Here is a 20789-nt window from a genome sequence, read left to right on the forward strand (position 1 = left end):
ATTAATCATGCTGACCTACCAGCATAGTCTTGCTGGTGAAGTTGCTGATGAAGCTGGTCACCAGTGTCCCATCACCAGCATACCATTTGTTGAAAACAGCAGCGCAGTTATTCCTTCAGGCACATAGATTTCTAAAATGTGGGATTCGATGACGAGTCATGCAGACACACACGCGGTGTATTCATGTATTTAATTCATGTATAGCTACTGTAAAAGGTTTAGGAGTTGACATGTCAACGTCCTTTTATTTTGAAGGCAGGTGCTTCTCTTTTTCCTGCTTTGTGTTTGTTTAATGTTGCTGACTTACTGCAAAGCCAGTGTACGTCACAGCCTGTTTATGCAGATGCTTCCACATGTCTATTCAGTGTTACATGTGTTGATTTGATTTCCTCATTAATTACCCCAAAATACACTCCCAGCACATCAGTCCAAAGCTCAGTCTGTGTAAACACTGCATTACGAGTTTATCAATTCACTTATTTGTTCACTATGGTAGTGGAGGTTATTACTTCTGAGATGAATTATATAGTAGATTACAAAGTCTCTTGTCCTACAGTTACTTATAATTCACACTTCTGCAATGGAAGGTGTGCCTTGATATTTTAAAAATCCCCTCAAAAGCAGGTGTCGAAATGAAATCTAGCGACATTTTTGTCCAAAACACCTTAATATTGATACTGAGACAGTATTGTAGGGACAACCAAGTGCTTTCACAAAATATGAACCTAATGATATTCAGACAAGTACGCCACTTTACTGTAATGTTGCCTTTAAAACCAAGTAAAAAGACCACTTGTGCCAAATCATGATATAATGATATACAAAATCTAAGATGATAAACAGTCTCATGACTTTTTTAATAGGAGCATTATTAAATGTATTAAACTTTGTAATAACAATAAGCGTTTTTTTGTCTGTTTGTTGTCTTTTTATCACTCCTCCACAGCATTAAGTACCACATACAAACCTGTGGAGCGTCTGAATATACAGTCTTTGGATCAGTTTCAGTGAAAATAATCAACTCAGCCAACTCATTCGGTTATTTGTTTTGCCTTAAACTTAGTGGAAAGTTATTCCTGTCTCAGCACAGGGGCCGTAGTGGAAAAATGTGAGAGAAAACAAACTATGACGACCGGAAGGTCCTTGAATCCTGTTTAGTCTCTGGAGAGTGTTTACTTCTCCCTCCCTGGCCCTTGAGACATTTTACCCCTTTTCAAGTGGAAAAAAAAACCTTACCTTCATTCCATTCTCTTTCTTATATAGTTCATGGCCCTGGCACTAGCTGTATAACCTGAAATAAATTGCTCTTGTGCAACCATTTTGCATTAATTGTAGTATATCACACCTCATGGGAAGGCTCGTGTCCTTCCAGAGATTACAGACTTCCTTGTGGTTGAACCGGATGAAGCACTCACTGATATCAATCATGCTTGAGAATTAAAGAGTTGCAAGTGCATGAATCACGTCCGAGAGTGGGGAAATTTGTGTCTCGTCAGTCACAGGAAGCGGAGGCGATGAAGATAAAGGCTGTGTAAAGGCATGATGCGTTGAACGGGCAGACAAATGTTTGACATGCTCTGTGAGAAGACATATAGAGCATAGCAGAGCCTCAGACAGACTGCAAGTGACCCGATTGCAGTGAACTTTAAGAATAATTTAATCCGATTAAATGTCCCTGTTTTGGCTTCACCAGCCTCTCTCCTCTCAGGTTGTGTACACAAACTGTAGGCTGTGACTGTGACTAAAGGTTACCTTTATTATCCATTAATCTGACAATGCTTTCTATAAGCAAGCATGTCAAGAAAAAACATGAAAAGTGCACATCACAGTTTCTCAGAGCCCAAAGGGACATCTTGCTGCTTTGCTTTGTTACTGACCATCATAAATGGCAAAGCAAAGCAGCAAATCCTCCCATCAGGGCAGCTGGAACCAGCAAGTGTTTGCCAATATACATCATAAGGCATCTAACAGTAAATGCAAAGTTGAGGCCAACTTGAGTCTTTGTGTCCACAAGATAAGCAACCTGTCATTTACTGTATGACTGATAATGAAGTGTCACTTAAAACTGATCTGGTGGCCTGAGATGTACTGTTTATGTTTGCACCATAACAGGAACTCTACAGCCACCTTGTGGTATGTTTTGGTCACTTCAAGGAAACAGGGCCACTCGAATGAGACCATAGTTTGTTGACATTTTCTTGTTTTTCTGGACTTCCTGTCACCATTATCACATTTCTAACAAACAGCTGTCATCATTATCACATTTATAGCAAACAGCTGTCAGTCTCATATCTTTCCACTGCAGGCGTTTTGACCTGTCACAGTAGGCGATGCACAGGTGTTGCTGATGGCAGTGATGACCCTGACTCAGCTCTGCTCAGGCATCAGCAAGTCATGGTGGTGTGACAGTAAGGCAGAAGCCAATTCATTTGAAAAAAAAAAAGAGTGATTATCTGTACTGTGAAACATCCTCTGGTAACTGTTTATAGTCTGGTTGCTAAGAAAAGCTACTCGTTTCTATGGATGACATACAGTAAGATAGGGAAGAAAAGAATCCACACAAGCACTGTCAGTCAACACCATGGTTGAAGTGTACTTCCCTTTATTTTATGAGAACTCTACTCAGCAACCTATGTTTCTTGTATGTGGTAAATATGACACTAAGTTAGTTCTGTGGAATTACTCTTGTCATGTTGCAGCTGCATATCCTCATGACATTTCTACGTACTAATACTATGCTGCTACTGAGCCATCCAGTGGTCAAATGGAAAACGACAGGTACTTCAGGGCAGTCAGGCCGTTACTGCCCTCTGATGATTTTGTAAAGTGGTGGTAAAAGTACCCACATATTAGACTTATGTAAGAGATAACATTTAAATAAATAGATAAAACAACCCCTCCCCACGCCAAGAGATGTCTGAACCTTCTGACCTGGGTTTGGAAACACAAAATCAGTCCAAGCTGTTCCAATCATCAGCTGACATGGGTACACTCTTCGAATTTTCAGAGTTTTTGTGTTCAATAGGTGGTGGGAGAGAGAAAATACTTCAGGATACAGTTAAAATTAATTTGGAAGGAAGAGATCCATTCTGTAGGTTTGAGGCTACTTGCCTGTTTTTTTTCTCTATCAGTTCTTGTGAAAAACTATGGAAAACATGATATTCAGGAATGCAGAGGGGCTTTAAAATTCACTAGAGGATTATGATGTTTTTTGTATTCCTTGTTCATCTATTTTTTATTTCTAAATGTCTCAGTTTTTTAAAATTATTATTACTATTATTATTTATATATGTTTACAGGAAGCAAAGTGGGTATGTATGAATGTACATATATATGAATATGTGTGTGTTTGTGTGTAAATATGTAGATAGGTATGGTGAGGGGTTACTGGGATGCTGGTAAAGACATACTCAAATCATTAAAACATATATCATTAATTATGGGAACAGTACATGTTTATAGAAGACAAAATAAATCACTATATAAGCTACAAAATGGATTAGATAAGTTGACACTTCTTTCCTTTTGGAACATGTCATTAGAATTGCCTATTTTCAGATGCGCTACTCTTTTGCTTTTTCGTTTGTTTATGAAAAAAATGTATATGTTGGAAAAAAAAATGTCAATCAATCAATCAATCAATACATTCCGCATTCTTATCCTCAGCAATTATCCCAGACTGTTTTTAGAATTTTAAATCAAACTAATTAATGATCAGCGATAGACAACCCTTAAGGAGTTTGGTCTGATGATGTCAGAGGATGAGCAAACCAGGACTTCAATGATGTATAAAATCCAAGTATTGTTTTATCTTAGCTTTTACAAAGATTTGCTGAAGTTAAGATTGTAAAAAGAAGATACCCTATGTGTGTGCTGCTCTCGCTGGTGTACTACTGCTGTGTACAGTCATGTCGGAAACAACAGATGTTTATGGTTACACACATTCTCTCTCAACCTCCCCACACTCCTGTAACAATATTACGAGTTAAGTATGATTTGACAAAAAACTAACGAAACGTACAATAAACAAAGCTGAGTTGTATTTGACTATTGATCTTAAGGGCAGAGGTCAGTCAGATACAGATAATCACCTGTACAGGTGTTTTTGCCTTCAGCAGGAGGTGACACGCTGCAGGTGTCTCTACAGAGACATCATTTATTAATTTGTTAATTTGATTGGAATAATTATGAAAACTGAGAGGTAGATTTGTTTGTGTGTGACTCTGCTACACTTAAAGATAATCAAATGATCTTTAAGATCATTTTTTAAAAATATAATTAAAGAGCTAATTAAAGTAAAATAAACACCTCTAAACTGCACCCAATCACAGTACTTTGGTAAATCTATTTAGTTACTGCTAGCACTGATTGGGTTTCCATTGGGGAGAAAGTCACCATATCTTTTTATCTGCTCAACTATTAAAAAAAACACTTTTTGGAATAAGTCATTCTGTAAACAGGCTATAAGTTGTAAATACTGTTCACTAAAAAGTATTGTTAAATTGTCTTGTTAAGAAATTGCTTTTCTTTTCTGTATCGATCAGTCATAAGCCAGTGAAAAGGACAACTTTTGGTTTGCCAGACTGTGTTAACGCCATCTTAACTGTTCCTCTTGCAGCGTAACATTCATGGAGACCAACCTGTTTGACCTCTGAGCTTTAAGAAAAGAAACCAATCATTTCATTAACACCTTATATCACCGATGGATTATCAGAAAGTGATAAAGTAATGACCCCTAATCAAGGATTTAACAGCATCTGTAGATTTGGTGGCTTAATCGGACTTATTTTGTCCAAAGCAAACGGACCGAATAAAGTCATTAAGATGACAGAGTCTGTTGTTGGCTCTAAGCTCGTCACCCTGGAGGAGGTGGCCGAGGACAAGATGCTGGCGAAACTGCACCTCACTTACCATTACTCCACGATACATCAGCATTTTACTCATTTACCTCAGTATTTTTTCTTATTTTATAACTACTTGAGCATTTTATTGTATAAAGTACTTGTTTTTGTATGTTGTATATAGCACTTTGTTTCTTATTGTTTCTATATTTGCCCTTGTCCTCTTATTAACTAAACTGTAGTCACTTAATATTTATCTTAATATTACTAAACAGGCAATAAGCCTTATCAAGGGTAACTATACAGTACACTGCTGACAATAACGGAGCCGCTGATCAAAAAACCAAAAGATCCAAATTTCCACTGAGTGTGCAAAACACAAACAAATGATTAATGAAGCCTTGTTGTCTCACTTCATCGATTAATTAATTCAAGATAAGCATCGCTCTGCTAATGACTGGTTCAAGTAGTTTCTAGAAGAGATGACGACGATCTGGTGGGGTTGCTAGGTTACTAATCTCCTGCAGTTAATTGTGTGTGAAGGATACGCAGCCAAATGATGTTACAAGTCTAATTTGCTTGTTTATGTTAATGGGGACTAAGCGTTGCCGCCGTTTATCTAAGATGTGACGACTTTTCAGAGACATAGATCATCGCAAAAGTAATATTGTCACTTCTGACTCCCGGGAATATAAATCAAACTATAAAAAAAAAAACAAAAAAAAAAAACAGATCCCATTCTCCAGTATTCAAACCCATGTCCTGTCAATGTCCTGCCAGAAAGCACAGCATTTTTTTTTTTTTTCTTTTTCGGATGTGGCTTTTGCCTTCCTTAGATGAAAAACAAATCAGTGAAAATGAAGGCTCGAGTCTAATTTGAGCTAATGACAGACTGACTACAAGACCGGCCGAGCGACTTTGAGAGTGCAGCTCACATCAGCTTCGCATTAGTGGTCGGTACCCGCCCTTCGCTCTGCGCCACGAGTTTCACCACTCCAATAGGTGGAGAGCTCTCACATTAAGAGACCCAACCTCGAGCTTGTTTCCATCTGCTCTGTGATCTGCCCATAAATATTCACCATTTATTACACGGCCTTGCATTTTCCCCCGCTACTAAATCTGATGTAGGAAACGGCTGATAAATAACCAAATAAATGATCGACTTCCTTCATATGAAGATGCCTTTTATTTGTATCTTTGGAAAGCAATGGCTGTGTGAGACAAAAAAAAAAACAAACAAAAAAAAAACTAGACAGACCCATTTTCTGTTTACATCACCGTCTTGCTGAAGTGGTGCTTGAACATTACTCCGACGCGAAAAAAACAGATGTTGCTTCAAAGAGCTGAGGCTCGTGAGGCTGCTGGTTTACCCTTTACAGCATGGCTATGACGTAGATCTGACAGGAAAAATCGAAAGGACTAAAAAAAAAACAAAAAAGAAATGTTTTTTTCGGATTCTGGATCACAACACAAATATTCCCTTTTTCTTTTTTAAGGCCTTGCTGTTTATTTGTTGTTTTCTTTTTTTTTCCTACAACAGCAAATTACAGAAGCAGTATTGAAAATAAAAGTCTTATTTTCTTTTTCTTGTAAAAAACAAAACAAAAGATTCTGCACAAAATTTGAATGACGGTACAAAACGAAGCGTTAATATGCCATGTAAATGATGGGGGGGACATTGATGTTGGAAAAATCTATTTTGCCTTTTTCAATAATGAAAAACATTTCAATATTTTTTTCTTTTAACATTTCAGAATTATATCACATAACCTGAAACTATATATTGATATATGTAAAAAAAAAAAAATTAAAATGAAAGAAATGAACACGTGTTTTTGACTTTCTTCTGTTTTTTTTTTCTTTTTTGCAAATGAACGCTATAAACACATAAACCTCTTAAATATATTTATCAGTGCAACATTGTTTTGTTTTTGAGTCCACGCTACAGTATCCTTTTTCTCTAGTTTTTCGCAGATGTCGCTGGGAGCTACGGTCCTCTTATGTGCAGAGGATGAGAGGAGCGGGAGGTCGGGTCTGGAAAAAGAAACGAGCAAGCTGAAGAGGATGTGTTCACCATGGCACGACATAACAAAGCACAAGGATGTAAAAGATGTCACCCGTCACAGGATCAAGTTCTTGATTGTTTGATTTTGTGGTGTGGGGAAAAAACCCCCCCACTGACTTCTGGTCCCCTTGGACCCTTGTGTCCTGATACTGTCAATGTCAACGCGGAGTCCCCTTTTCCCTTGCGGTGTCCAGCGGTGGGACTGGCCCATCCAGTCCATTTGTAAAGAGTCTTGACGGAGATTCGATTCACATTGAGGTGACATTTGCACTTCTTTTGAGCTTAAAAAGAGATAGAAAAACAGTCACACAGTTCTCTCCTCTGCCTATCGTTTCCCCCTTGTGGTTTCCTCTCCGGTGGGGGTGGGGGTGGGGCTGGCTCTGACAGGGCGAAGCCAGTCATCGGCTTTTTTTCCGAGTGATGACCATCGGTGAACTGTGGTCTTATAGTGTGTGTTGGTGAGAAACCCCCAGTGAGCACAAAAAAAAATAATAAAGGGGGCAACCATCCTTTGGTAAAGCCACGGAGGGGAGGCCAGGTGACCTGATTCAGGTGTCGCCACTCTTACCCCTCGCTGTACCAGTGTCCCGTCCCTAATGACATCAGCTCTGACATCACAACATTATGGCTGCTACACGTAAAAACTTTTTTGCGGCCCCCCTCCGAGAGGCCTTAAGCTACAATACAGCATGTGAACGATACAAACTGGGTTTTTTAAAATTTTTATTTTATTATTTTATTTTTTTAAATCACGAGATAAATGTGTCCGGCTAAAGTAATGATAGCACCATTCTTCAGTTAGTGTGTTTACCCCCTCCTGTAAATAGGCTCCTATCACGAGGGGGGGAATCGGTAACAAAGTGCATTCAAGCTGCATTGTCCAGATAGCGCTGCTTCAGTGAACAATCCACAGTGATGTTTGTACGTGACAAGCTAGGCTAGGTCTCAGCTAAAGCGAAGCGATGATGATTGTTTGGGTTTTTTTGGTATGCTGGCAGAAACTCCACGTTTTCCCACCTGCTCTGCCATCAAAGAGAGGCGCGCTGAAGCTACGTCGGAGCGTTCTGGTGACCAGCCGAACTGACAGCGGAGGCGCGAGACGGAGAAATGAGAGAAATTTTTGAGAAAGATCGACAAGCGTTCATCACGTAAGCTGTTTTTTTTTTTTTTTTAGTTTTTTTCTTTCTTTTTTTTGTGTGTGTGACCTTGTGACTCATTCGTCCTCCCGGCGGGTTTACACGAAGTGGGCATTTTTTTTCAATGACAGGTGGCTTGAATGCACATTGAAAGTCGCTGTAACGTCAGCGTCACACAAATCTTACTCGTCTGAGCGAATAATCTAAAAAAAAGAAGAAAAAAAAAATCAAAAACGATAACACTGCACCTTCCACAAAACAGTCAGGAGATTGTATTTACACACACACAAACCCATGAAAAAAGGGATACTGCAGCTATTTTTCCATTTCGCTTTCTTTAAAAAGGGCAAAAAATATATTAAAACTTATTTACAGTGTGTGGTGGTGGTTATTTTTTTTCTCTTTTAGACAGAAAACAGAACAAAGCGCTATGATAGATTGTTTTCCTCTTTTGCAGGTATATATAAGAGAATGTGCCCCTGTCTCCATTTACCATAACTTAAGGTGTGTACAGTAAAAAACACCCAGATAAACAGAGGAGGCCAACCAAAATGTACTAAAGGCACTGTCAGAACCATACATTGCCATGAATCGGACCCTCACTTTGGAGTGTCAAAGGGGAAAAGGTACATGTTTCAGGGTCACGGGCTATGGGCACACCTGTATGCCACACCATGGGGGCAAATCTACAGTTTTGCCGGATATGGTTCATTTTACGATTTCTGATACGTCTTGTTTTTTTTTTTCAAAACTCGAAAATAAAACAGCCTTCATGAACTGACATTAAAAAAAAAAATGAACATTTCTTTCCCAGAAAATGATAAATACTTTAAACATTATTAATAAATTGGTCTCAACACCAGCATCCGATTGTAAAAATGAATGAAAATCAAAATAGAAAATTAAAATATCATCTAAAACATCTGTACATATTTTTTTTTTTCTGTATCTTATTTGTACACAGTGTCCCCTACTGGTAGGTTCTTTTTACTGCAGCTCCTGAGAAAAGCATGGATCAGTCCAAACCTCCCATTGGATCCTGAACCTGTCCCTCATCCAGGAGGTTGAGGGTGTGGCAGTCCTTTTAGCCTGCCGACTCGCACGAGCACGAGAGGATACGCCAGTCTTGTGCACGCTCTTTGAGCTCTGCACGTGCTAAAGTCACACGAATGCACTCAGTCCCATCTCACGCCTCCGAGTATGAGCTCTGTACATTGAGTTTGTCCTTCTTTAACTTCACGCCATCCACTAGTTCAAAGTTATAGTTCTCCAGGGCTGATAGGTTCCTGTCCGACATGGCTCCGTGTGAGCAGGCGCAGTACAGCACCACACCGCAGATGGCGCCCAGGAAGACGCCCAGGGCGGACATGGCGATGATGGTGATGAGGATGGGGTCGAGCGTCTTTAGCATGTTGCCTGCCCCACTGATCTGGTTGGTCTCCACGAAGTCCGGGTACTCAGTGATCTCTTCAACTAGAGGGGAGAGACCGAAGCAGAAGAGGATCATGAGATGTACGATGTAGTAAAACCATTTGCCACAAAGGGTCTCTAACAAAACACAAAATGCGTTGAGTGTTGAGTTTGGAAGGACAGTCAATCCAGGATCCAGGAAGTGGTAATAGCAACTACATGAAGCACACCGTTGACCTTGAGTTGGTAAATTTCTCGGGGTTTGGACATTGTCATTGTCATTTCACTTACGGATGTCATTTAGGCGATCCTCTGGCAGCATTGGCTCGGTGGGTACGTCAGGATCTGTTCAAACAGAAATAATAGTTACATCCAGTGTCGGAAGAAAAAAAAAAACAACCTGTGCAGGTATATTTCAGATAAACAACTGAGTGCGAGCATCGTAACTGTGAAAACTAAGAGCCTCACCTTTGCAATCTGACATGCTGAGTCCATTGAGAACCCTAATGTCATCCACTGCGATGTCTCCCCAGCTCTTTCCATCCACCAGGCCTTCGATCACCACCTTGAAACCCCCCCAAAAAAAGCACAGAGTGACTAACTGGCAACCTTTTCTTGGATACCACACTGGGGTAAAGGCCTGAAATCCCGAGTGAAAGATGAGTCAGTTTTGACTCACCTGATAGGGTTTGTTGGTGCGCGGCACTAGGACACGACCTTCCCTCCAGCGGTTGCCCTGGTGTCCACTGACCGTCCACAGCAGGATGTCAGCTGGTCCGTCAACCGTCTGTTTGCGCTGTTTTATATGCAATGTGCCTATGTGCGACCCGAACATGTGGTACCAAAATGACACGCACAGGTCTGAATCCGGGGAGCTGACGACGGGGCTGACCAGCCGAGCCACCTCTTGCGGACCCGTCGCTAAGGTGTAGATGAAATTCCCTGATCCGCCTGTTGGATAAAATAACTTGTATCACTGACAGGACAAACACTGAAGGCTTAAAGTGAATGTGACCCGCACGTACCGCAGCAGGTCACACATTTTCAGTCCTCACCTGTGTGGTCCATGTTAGGCCCTGTGTTGAGCGTGGGTGTGCCGCTGGACTGGATCTGCCACCTCGACCCAGTGTCGTCTGAAGTCCAGCTGCAGAAGGATGGGTCATTGGCCCAGCCGAAGTCGCAGGCAAACCACAGAAAAGCTGCAAAAATGTTAAAGAGAGGGTCACGATCATGTGTCAGGGGAGATCACATTTCATGATCCTCCTTATTTCAAAAGGGAAGATTGCCAACAGCTCTGGGCTGTACCCATACAATGACCTGAGGGCCTTTCATTGTATGACTGCAGGCGACACTTTGGGGGTTCATCCACTCATCCTGATCAGACACAAGCACTAGAGGGCAGCAAAGAACTGCGGAACGCGAGCTCGGAGTCCCACAGCTGGGTGGGATAAACCCAGCCAACTCAGGAGGGTGAAACAGACTGGGATAGAAAGCAAGTTATGGTTCTAACATGAGATAAAAGAGCAAAGTGACAGCACAGACCTCATGTAGACCTTATATGGTGGCTGGAGTTAATGATCTCTTTTAATGAACATAACAGGGTATAGAAAGAGAAATATAGAGGGACACTGAGGCGAGAAGAAAGGGACAGGGGGAAACCGGAAGACGGGGTCTGGACATGGTGTCCAGTTGAGAAAGCAACATTCATAGCAACCCGCAGAGAGCTCTGGATTTTAATGAGAACAGAGACTTGAGATTTAAAGACAACTATGGTAACGGTACCGAGGCCCCATTCCAACAATGCATTCCCCAGCGGACACATGCCGTGCTGAAGAAGCCTCGGTAGAGGCAGGGAAATGTGTGGGAGGCTTTAGTGTTTTTCAAATTGGATAAAGAAAAGTCTTCAAAGAAACACAAGGGAGCGGGATGTTTGGGATGTTAGCCACGGCCTTAAAATCCAGCATGTGAAGCCTTCAGAGGTACAACGAGGCCGCTCTCCAAACGACAATATATGAGCCAATATTTCCCTTAATAATGAGGAGATTTTTAACTAGCTTCTTTGGGCAACGGCTCTATTTACGCTTTAAACACAAAGGATGGAATCCCCATGTGGGACCGCATCTCAGACGCCAAGCCACTTTATTTGTCGAGACGTCCCATTCCCAATTAAAAAGGCTTTGTTTCACCCCCGCCCCCCCCGCCACCCATTCTTGGGAGGCTTTGACTGAGGCTACCAACAAGCTCCGGGTAAGATGAGCAGCCACATGACTCACTTGGCCATTTGAAGGAAAAAAAAAAAAAAAAAAAAGGAGACAAATGGCAATGGAATCTACATCCTGCGAGATTAGGGTGCACACACACACTTGAACAGACACACACAAATACAAAGAACTGATTAGAGGAACGAAAAGTCAGACAGATAAGTGTTTACCCACGGACATTTTCATACACACATAATTATGGACTCTCACACACACACATACACCTGCACCTCAGCCCTCATCTATTACCATAGCCGGTGCCCCAGCAGACCGCAGACAGAGCGCACAGTCAGCTGACAGAGTGAAGGGGGCTTGGTGGAGCCTATGGCCCATTAGCTAAGGTCAGACTGGGGCGCAGTCTCTCAGCTGGCGGCTGCCTCATCAACCTGCTATAGGAGACAGCCCTATGTGTGTGTCGGCTCATGTGACCCCTGAGCACACCTCATTTCCTGTGGTCATTTGCATTTTTTTTTTTGCATTGTTGTGTGCGTGTGGTGCGCGTCAGTGTCGGCCCAGTGATTAGTGATTATGCTGAGAAGGCAGCAACAGAGCACCGGCGCTAATCATCAGCTAGCCTCGCATCAGACAACCTCCTCTCACCCAGTCAGCGGGAGACTCTCAGGGCCACATCATCAGCTTTAATGACCGACACACATCAGAGGAGAGACGGGCTGGCAATCACTAGCCAAGGTTGGCATCTTGATCGATACACGGCGATGAATTAAACAAAAAACCCTGAGCAGTTAAAATTGCAATGTGTATTAATAATGCTAATTCAACATCCGGGCACTGCATTTGGTGCTTGGTTAAGATGAGGAATCTGTGGGAAAGAAACCAAAGAAAGACTCACCTGGAATGGTGTCCACTTCGGTGGTAGTGGTCTCTGGTATCATGCTTCCAACTGTCACAACATAACACATTAGCACGGTTAGCTTAGCCTAGCAAGGGTTAAGTCACTGAGCAAAGAGCAAAAGATTTCGATTTATCATTTTTGTTGAAAGACATCCGCCGAGGGGCTAGAATGACATCCGCCGAGGAGCCTGGATGAAAGTTTTTGTGACACCTCTTCTTTTAGACAGGAAATGCAGCAAAGGGCCACAGATTAGAATGGAACCCAGGGTTACTGCGGCTAGGACACAGCTTCTGTAAATGGGGCACAAGCTCTACCAATTGAGCAACTGGGTTGACCCATGATGTCTAAAGTTTTCACCCTTAAAGGGTTAAAATGAAGGTTTTTACGACCTAATTTCAGACATCTTTTCAACCTTGTTTATAGACATGTAAAGGGCAGCCTCTTGTGGGACAAAATTAAAGTTTTTATGACTTGTTTCTTGCACTCACTTGAGAAGATCCGTTCCACTCCATCTTTAGGTTTCGCAAAAAAAAGTCTAGACTTTTGAATGCAAAGTTTCAATTACTGAGGACCTTTCAATTCAATTATTCCAATGAAAGAAACAAAGCTGATGGGAAGGATGGCCTGGAGGCTCAGTGGGAGAGTAATGAAACACATGTAATGTAGCGAGGTCGAGGCTAAAGGTTCGATCCCATACTGTGGCTTGTTCTGCATGTAGTGAGGTAAGAGTGCAACAAGTCGACATCTGAAGTGAATGTAAGGAAAACATCGTATGAAGTTTAAATTTGAACCACAGGAAAGATGTCCTCTGTGACCTCTATACTTGACAGTGAAAAGGTGCCTGAAACAGCATTGTAAAAAAATCCGGATGTGAATAGTGACCAATAGAGAGACATTTAAAAAAGGACAAAACAAAAACTTTCATCCAGGCTCCTGAGTAGATGTCTTTTCAACATCGGACGAAGAAAAATGCATCCATGCTGGCTACATTTAGCTAATCAAGACTTGCCTCGCCTTTACCCTTTTGTTCCCATCCTCACTTTATCTACCAAGAAGCACCTCTGTAATACTTTCTGAACAGATTACTGACATGCTCATCATTGGAGACTGCTGGTTAATGGGGAGTGCAGCAGCGCAGGCTCAGGTGAGAGGTGAAAGGATAGAGAGAGGCCAAGCAAGGTGTGTGTGTGTGTGTGTGTGTGTCGATGTGCACATTTGGCGATCAGACCTTTTTGCTGAGGTGGAGGTTAAAGGGGTCAGACCAAAGGGGAAGGTGGGAGCTACGGGTGCAGGTAATTAGAGCTGTGTACATGCCAGCGCGAGGTGCGTGCGTGCATGCGTGCGTGCAAATGTGCAGACTAGATGGCGGTTTGGCTTTGGTATCAAAATCTAAGTGTGACAGAGAGTGGCAAAGCTGGAAAAGAGGGGCAGATCGAGTGCGAGTCAAAGCAGAAGGAAGGGCATGGGGTGGGGGAGAGAGGGGGTTTGCTTGCAGTCTCATGAGGGCGATGTTAGCACCTGTCACATCGTAGTCATCACCTGTGCCGCTGTGGCAGCTCGCCTGGTCGTCATCGCAGTCGTCCGACGGAGTGGTGCTCGGAACTTGTGTGGTGGGCGGGAGTGTAGGAGCTGTAAACGTGAAGAAGATGAAAGAGAGCGGAAAAAGATAAAGTTAAAATTTGCCCTGATATCGGGCTGGAGGAGACAAGCAAACCGTAAATCACACCTTTTCTCTGGCTGTGTAGATTAGGTGAGCTAATGTGGACCATTGACATAAGCCTAACAGTACACTCCTGTTGTTTGGGCTGACCACCAACAGATCATGCTCTAACCTCACAACACTGAAATTTAAAGGGACAGTGACGTTGGGTTTTGGAAGTGAATACCTCTCAAACATACACTGATAGTGTGTCTGGAGTTGAAAAATAATTGCCACCTACTTTGATAATCAGTTAATTGTTAATTGCATAAGTAATTTTCCCTGCAAAAATGGGAGAAAATGTTTTTTCCTGCTTTTCTTCTGAAACTGGGATGGACATTTTCACAATTTTCATACATTTTATACACCAACAGTTAGTCAATGAATCTAGAAAATAATCAGCAGGTTAATCAAAAATATAAAAACCAACAGTAAGTGCAGCACCACTTGTGAGGGTACAAAAGAAATGAGATGTAGTGCTTGCATGGGGCGCAGATGTAGTCGCAAATAGGAAAACGCAGACATATGTGCATATAGGCTCAGCATGTTCCGCCCACAGTCGCACACTGTGCTCCAATCTAGACCTTTGCTATTAGCAACCCTCCTTTTATCAAGCTGTGGAGGTGTGGGTGTATAAATAGAGCTGAAGCCAAAGCAAGGTTCTGAGGGCTTGAGCCGCTGAAACTCAAAGATGCAGAAACAGGGCTTGGGATTGGCTATAGGCAGGGCCCCTGGCTGCCACGGCGCCCTATCATTATGGCCGCGCTTGCACTTGGATGTGGACGCGGGCCTGGATCCACACCACGCTCCGCTGCCACACAGCCGTGCTGCGGTGGGCGTGCATTTGTATGTTTACACTGATTGAGTAATGAGCGGGGATCCCCGGTGCAGAGGCAAGGGAAAAGGGAGTGGAGAGAGGAGGAGAGAAAGACAGATAGGAGCAAACCGCCTGAAAAATGTGTGTACAGTGTGTGTGTGTGAAGACTGCAAGTGTGTGTGTGTGTGTGTATGTGTGTGTGAGCCAATGTTCTCGCCCTCTCCCTCTGCTGGATGAAATATGAGGCAGATCAGCCCCTGTCAGATTCAGGGTGGGGGGGGTCAGGGACGGGGTCAGCGCTGCATCAGGGGAGCCTCTCACAGAAATGAGAATTTAGCTCTCCCGCTATGGCTTGTCTCTCACACACACACACACACACACACACACACACACACACACACACACACATACACACACACGTATTTGTACACACTACCAGAAGCACCTGTGTACGTAAATGCTTGTAACCACACGTTTGGCTGGGTGATTGCGGTTGCTCTGTGTGTGCATATACACCCGCGTGTGAGTGTGTGTGTTTGGCATTAACGCTGAAAACCAGCATTATCATCCGACTAAAGCTCCCGGTGGGAGTCCAACGAGGCTTACAACAGAATGGGCCTCTCTGAAATCCAATATGTAAATCCACTTAGGGCTAGTGCTACACACTCTTATATCGCTGAGCTGTGCTACACGAGCTTCGAGAGAGACAGATAAAGAGCTGGAGAAAAAACAGGGATAATTTTTAAAAAAAGATAGCGAAGTGTGTGTGTGTGTGTGTGTGTGTGTGTGTGTGTGAGGCCCTTTGAAAGAAGAAAGACATACAGGGGCTGGGAAGTGTGCGATGGGGGCCAGGCCGCAATAATCCTACTGGGCCAGGTGGGCTTTCGTTTGATCCCCTCCCCTAGCAGTGGTTATCTATGGGGGGCAGCTTTGATGTAACGGAGAGACAAGACAACTGTCCCATGTAGGGATAAAGAGCAGAAGCTGGACAGCTGTGGGCTTAACACAAGGAAGTCCTCACGCACATCTTTAAATAACACCCCCCCGCCCCCGACTTTGGCGAAGAGCACAGGCCCACTTGAAGCCACGCCATTAGCTGAGATGATAGATGGCTCACCTGTGCGTGCATCAAGACTTATCGGATGTGCGAACGGTTCTTGAACGCAGACTGCAAACGAAGTTGAGGTAGACCCAGTAAGTGCGCCACTGCTGGTAGCAAATTCACATTCTGACGAGGGTAACGACACCAACACCACACGTGAACTTTTCATTACAACGCTCAAAAAGCATTACGGCAGCTGGAAACGTTGTCAGCGATGGGAAAAAAAAAAAAGAAAAGGTTTCGCTCTGGGTAACGACTTTGCCACCGCCGGCAGAAACGCCATTACTGCTGGTGGAGAAACCAGCACCACGGGTAGAAATGCCATTACTACTAGCCTTTGCATATTTCTGCACCAAAACCTAGACAGCACACAGAAGATGCTATGGATTTAATAGGAGTTCTAACTAGGGTGGCTATTTACCTTCAATCTCGCAGCCAAGCAGCTCAAGTCGCAGGCCCATGCCGGCAGGAGTGGCCCTCTCTGGGTAAATTCTGATGAAACGGGACAGCAGGGGCTCCACGGTCCTCAGCTCGGGAGTGTCATAGTTGTTGTTTCCTTCAAATATCTGTCGGGGGAAAAGGAGAGGAGGCGGAGGGAAGAGGGACAGAAAGAGAAAAGGAAAGGGTGAGTGAGTGAACAAAGACAAAGCCCGGTACTGCCGATGATGCCATCATCGCTGGGCGTTTGACTGACGCGGTTCTTCAAATACAGATACCCCGGGGCGGGCTTTTTCGTGCCCTCCAAGAAACCAGAGGTGTGGCGCAGGAGATGGCATGTACCGAGTAGACGGAGGGATGACGGGGAAAGAACAGAAGATGACCAGAGCTCTCTCATCTTGTCGACTTCTGAGGCACAGCTTAGGCATGTGACACGGGGAGGGGGCCGGCGGCAAAGACAGCCATGACACACATCTCTGTCAAAGGCAGCTTTGGGCTCCTTCCGCTCTGCCTCTGATCCTCCGCGAGCAAGGGGATAAATGGGGAAAGGAGGAAAATGTGGGTGCAAAGGAGGAGCTGGAGACTTGATGGAAGTGGATTAATGGGTGCGATCACGTGGAGGGAACCTGGCGCAAGTTAGACGCTGGGACTCTTTCAGGCGAATGGGGGGGGGGGGGAGAGAGAGAGAGAGAGAGAGAGAGAGAGAGAGAGAGAGAGGGGCGGCTAACTAGGACAAGGGGGATATGGATCCTCCTTACTCCCTTCATAAATCAAGCATCAGCCCATCTGGATCAGATTTATGCCCTGTCAGGGACGCTTGTAATTGGGGACGGGCCCGTTGCGGCTCGTCTTGGAGTCACGTGCGATTGTGTATGCGCTATGGTACATCCAATTCTTTGCGCGTAAGCGTGTGTGTGCATTGAGTCAAGTGTTGGCTTATGCCTCCTGTACACGTGGTGACACCGGCAGATAAATCTCGGGTCACTTCTCCACGTTCCACGCTCTTTCCCCCTCTCCTCCGCCTTTTCTCCCCCACCCCCCGACTCCTCTCACCACTCTGGAGAGGCTCCGCTATCCACTGAAAGGGTTGAACGGCGCGTGCGGAATAGAAAGCAGCAAGAGACACCTGGGATACACTTGAGATGCTTATCATAATGCGATTCAAAACGCTGCTGAAACTGACTCACAGTGACTCACAACTGCCAGGCGCAAACGTCTGGTGAAACACTGACCGAACGCGTCATAATCGAGTCAATATTCTGATCGTGTCAGAGAGACATTTTTAGATGTGTTCGAGTCATTTTCGACAATGTTGGAGGTAAAACCCCCACCTTTGGTTTTTGGTGGAAATCAAACCATTAATTCCGACCCATTTCCCTGACAGAATGTTTTCTGAAGGGCTCTGCTTCTGACTTGTTAGGACTGAGCAAAGACCCCAGTGATTTTGGACGTCCTTAAGCATCGCCAGCCCATGTAGCTCCTAATGCATCCTCGTCAGTGGTCTTTGACACTGTAGGCACCCGTCAAACTCGCTCCTTAAGTGCCTCTCTAGTGCAGTAGTACAAAGAGCAAGAAAAAAAAACATATCCTAGAGGGTAAGGTAGTCATATTTTGAAGCTTTAAGCGAGTTAGGAGTGAGAATGTGCTGGCATTGCTCAAGGGTGCTGTAGCATACGATCCAAAAAAAAAAAAAGACATACAAAGAAAAGTTCTCACCCTTGGCTTGTTCCCGTTGGCGTCCATCACCATCCTCCAGTCGGAGCCGTTGCTGCTGTAGCCGAAACGGAACTTCTTCATGAAGACTTTGTTTTCGCGGTGCTTCCCTCCCTGGATGATCAGCCCCTTCACCAGCTTCTCCTCGCCAAGATCCACCTGTAGCCATTCGTTGGTGAAGGGCTGGGGCTGGGGCAGCAGGGTCCACCCGGTCCTGCTGGTCAGCAGGCGGGCGTTCTCCGGTACCCAGCTCCGGTCCGTATGGGAGGATGCGGTGATCTGGTTGTCGGTGATCAAACCCGATACCATGCCCAACATGCCGGAGCACGGGTACTCTGAATGACACAGGGAGGGGAAGCAAAAGGTGCTTAGCTTTTTGACGCACGACTTGACCCGCTGTATGTCAAAGAGGCTCGACGTTCAACATTTCAAGTTGAAGGTTCATATGGCAGCCAACGGGGAGATAGTGAAAGTCAAAGTGAGGAAGACAATTCCCCAAACTCTCTGTGATGTTACTGTGATCTCTCCCTCTTTTCTCTTTCTCTATCTGTCTGTAGATCTCATGCATACTAATTCCTCCGCCTGAAGCGCTTGTCTCCAGGCAGCCAATTAAAACCCTCCTCTCAGTTGGTGCATCCACGTCCTGCATTCTGGGAGAGCTTTTTTTTTTCTCTCTCCCTTTTCATGTCTCTCTCCAGCCCCTCCTTCCTCCACAGACCCACACAAAAACACATTCTCCTTGTGTTTTATCTGCTGCCGCACTCATCTACCTTCTGCTCCACAGCTGTCAACATCTGTGGGACTGCGCCCTTTAACACCTCGTTTCTTTCCCGTCCGCTCTTTCGAACTTTTATCTCCTCCTTTTTACTCTACGTCTCTGATCTCATCCTATCCTGGTTCCGAAAGTTTTCGGCGTCTCTGGACGCGTTTCCGCGAGGAGAAAGCTCTTTTCTTACTCTTTTTCTGAAAAGCCGTCCCACCGTGTTAAGAGCTGAGCAGGATGTCAACCTGTTGCTACAGCTGGGCATGTTTAAAGAAACATTTGCACATTTAAACCAGATTTTTTTTGTCAACTTGTTTCCTTTCTGCATTTTTCTTAAAAACGATCCCAATGACAGAAAAGATTCTTGTTCAAATGTGCCGAAACATGACAATTAAAGGTGCAGTCTGTGAAACTTCATAGTTCATGCGTCCCACTGGTGTAGCAGTGGTAATAGGTAATGGTGCTGAACATTGTAAACTTTATCTCACTGAGCATACTGCCGATAAACACAACACTTCTTTTTTTTTTTTTCATTCTTCTGAAACACCTCTAGGAGTAAATAATGCAGACACTGATGCCTTATGTTTCCGCCTACACACTTCTGCAGTTGGTGGAGCCAAGTACAATACACTGGGACTCGCAAAAAAAAAAAATTCCCAGTGTTGCAATTACCACTAGGAGTGTGACAGTTAGTGGAGTGTATTAGGGGTAAATCTTCCTGTCTGTCTCTTCCCAATGCTTAATCCCAAGACACTGAGTCAGGGACCCGTGGGTAAGCAATAACATATTTACGATCCGTCTCCCATGGACGGCTCAGTCTGGGCATTATTACATCTTCTGTATCTGTACGAGACAAAGTGCGCGCTGTGCGACTCTAGGACTCTGGGAAAAGCGAGCAAAAAAAAAAAAACTTGCAGAACAAGGCGGCATTCAGACTTGTGCTTTCTGTCTCTGGTTATCTAAAGCAGCTCCTATGCAGACCCGTGAGACCAATCTCCAGTCCACACATTCTTGAATATCGGGGGGCTAAAGGAACAAACACTGGTAGTGCAGAAGCCTCTCGACTGTTTTTTTTTTCCAATCTTCTTTTTTTTTTTTTTCCAACCTTGGCCAAGATCTGTGCGAGACTGATCACAGGGGCAAAGCTGAGGCACCGCACGCTGATCGAGTTTGAAGTGGGGAGATATGAGAGGGAGGTACATGTGTACGATTGAAAAAAAAAAAAAAAAAAATGTGCACGTCTGATCTGGGATGAGACACTCGGGTGAACTCCCCGGGTCATCTGGAGCGCCTAATCGACATCAGCTGTGACGACGGGAGCTGCGGAGATGGCACGCACGTAATGACACGCCCGGAGGAAACAAACACATGTGTGTGTGAGTGTGCATGTGTGTGTGTGCATGTGTGTGCTTGAGGACAGTAGACGGTGATACATGGCAGTGTGGGCAACAGCTTGGCTTTGGGTGGAGCATCAGTGGTCCATCAGAGATATTTATAGAGCGTGGTGTATTTACAAAACAACAGGGCGGTGGATGTTTTTATTAATGAGTAGCTGTTTGTATCAGCCTGAGCATGCAACCGCCGTGATTTAGGGAGATACATCTGGGGGTACGCGTCCGTCTCCTCTAATCTAATACTGGAATTGTGATCTTGGCATCAGAAAGTGGAAGGTGGAAATAGTTTTGTTTGGC

The 20789-nt window shown here is 44.2% G+C and overlaps 1 protein-coding gene across 2 annotated transcripts in view; it reads right to left on the minus strand.

The window, feature by feature from the left end:
- Positions 1 to 6012: 6012 nt before the first annotated feature.
- Positions 6013 to 20789, minus strand: part of nrp1a (neuropilin 1a) — a 66518-nt gene continuing 51741 nt past the window's right edge. The window contains exons 10-18 of one of the 2 annotated variants that reach the window (XM_037079516.1): positions 18339 to 18670; positions 16606 to 16750; positions 14085 to 14195; positions 12564 to 12614; positions 10508 to 10651; positions 10132 to 10403; positions 9921 to 10017; positions 9744 to 9797; positions 6013 to 9515 (exon numbers count right to left, since the gene is read on the minus strand). In XM_037079516.1, coding sequence (XP_036935411.1) covers positions 9229 to 9515; positions 9744 to 9797; positions 9921 to 10017; positions 10132 to 10403; positions 10508 to 10651; positions 12564 to 12614; positions 14085 to 14195; positions 16606 to 16750; positions 18339 to 18670 — 1493 coding nt within the window. In that variant the 3' untranslated portion in view covers positions 6013 to 9228. The remainder of the gene's footprint in view (positions 9516 to 9743; positions 9798 to 9920; positions 10018 to 10131; positions 10404 to 10507; positions 10652 to 12563; positions 12615 to 14084; positions 14196 to 16605; positions 16751 to 18338; positions 18671 to 20789) is intronic. The other variant, XM_037079517.1, reaches the window with a different exon arrangement.

Source organism: Acanthopagrus latus, chromosome 19 (assembly GCF_904848185.1).
Source record: "Acanthopagrus latus isolate v.2019 chromosome 19, fAcaLat1.1, whole genome shotgun sequence".
Lineage (NCBI taxonomy): Eukaryota > Metazoa > Chordata > Actinopteri > Spariformes > Sparidae > Acanthopagrus > Acanthopagrus latus.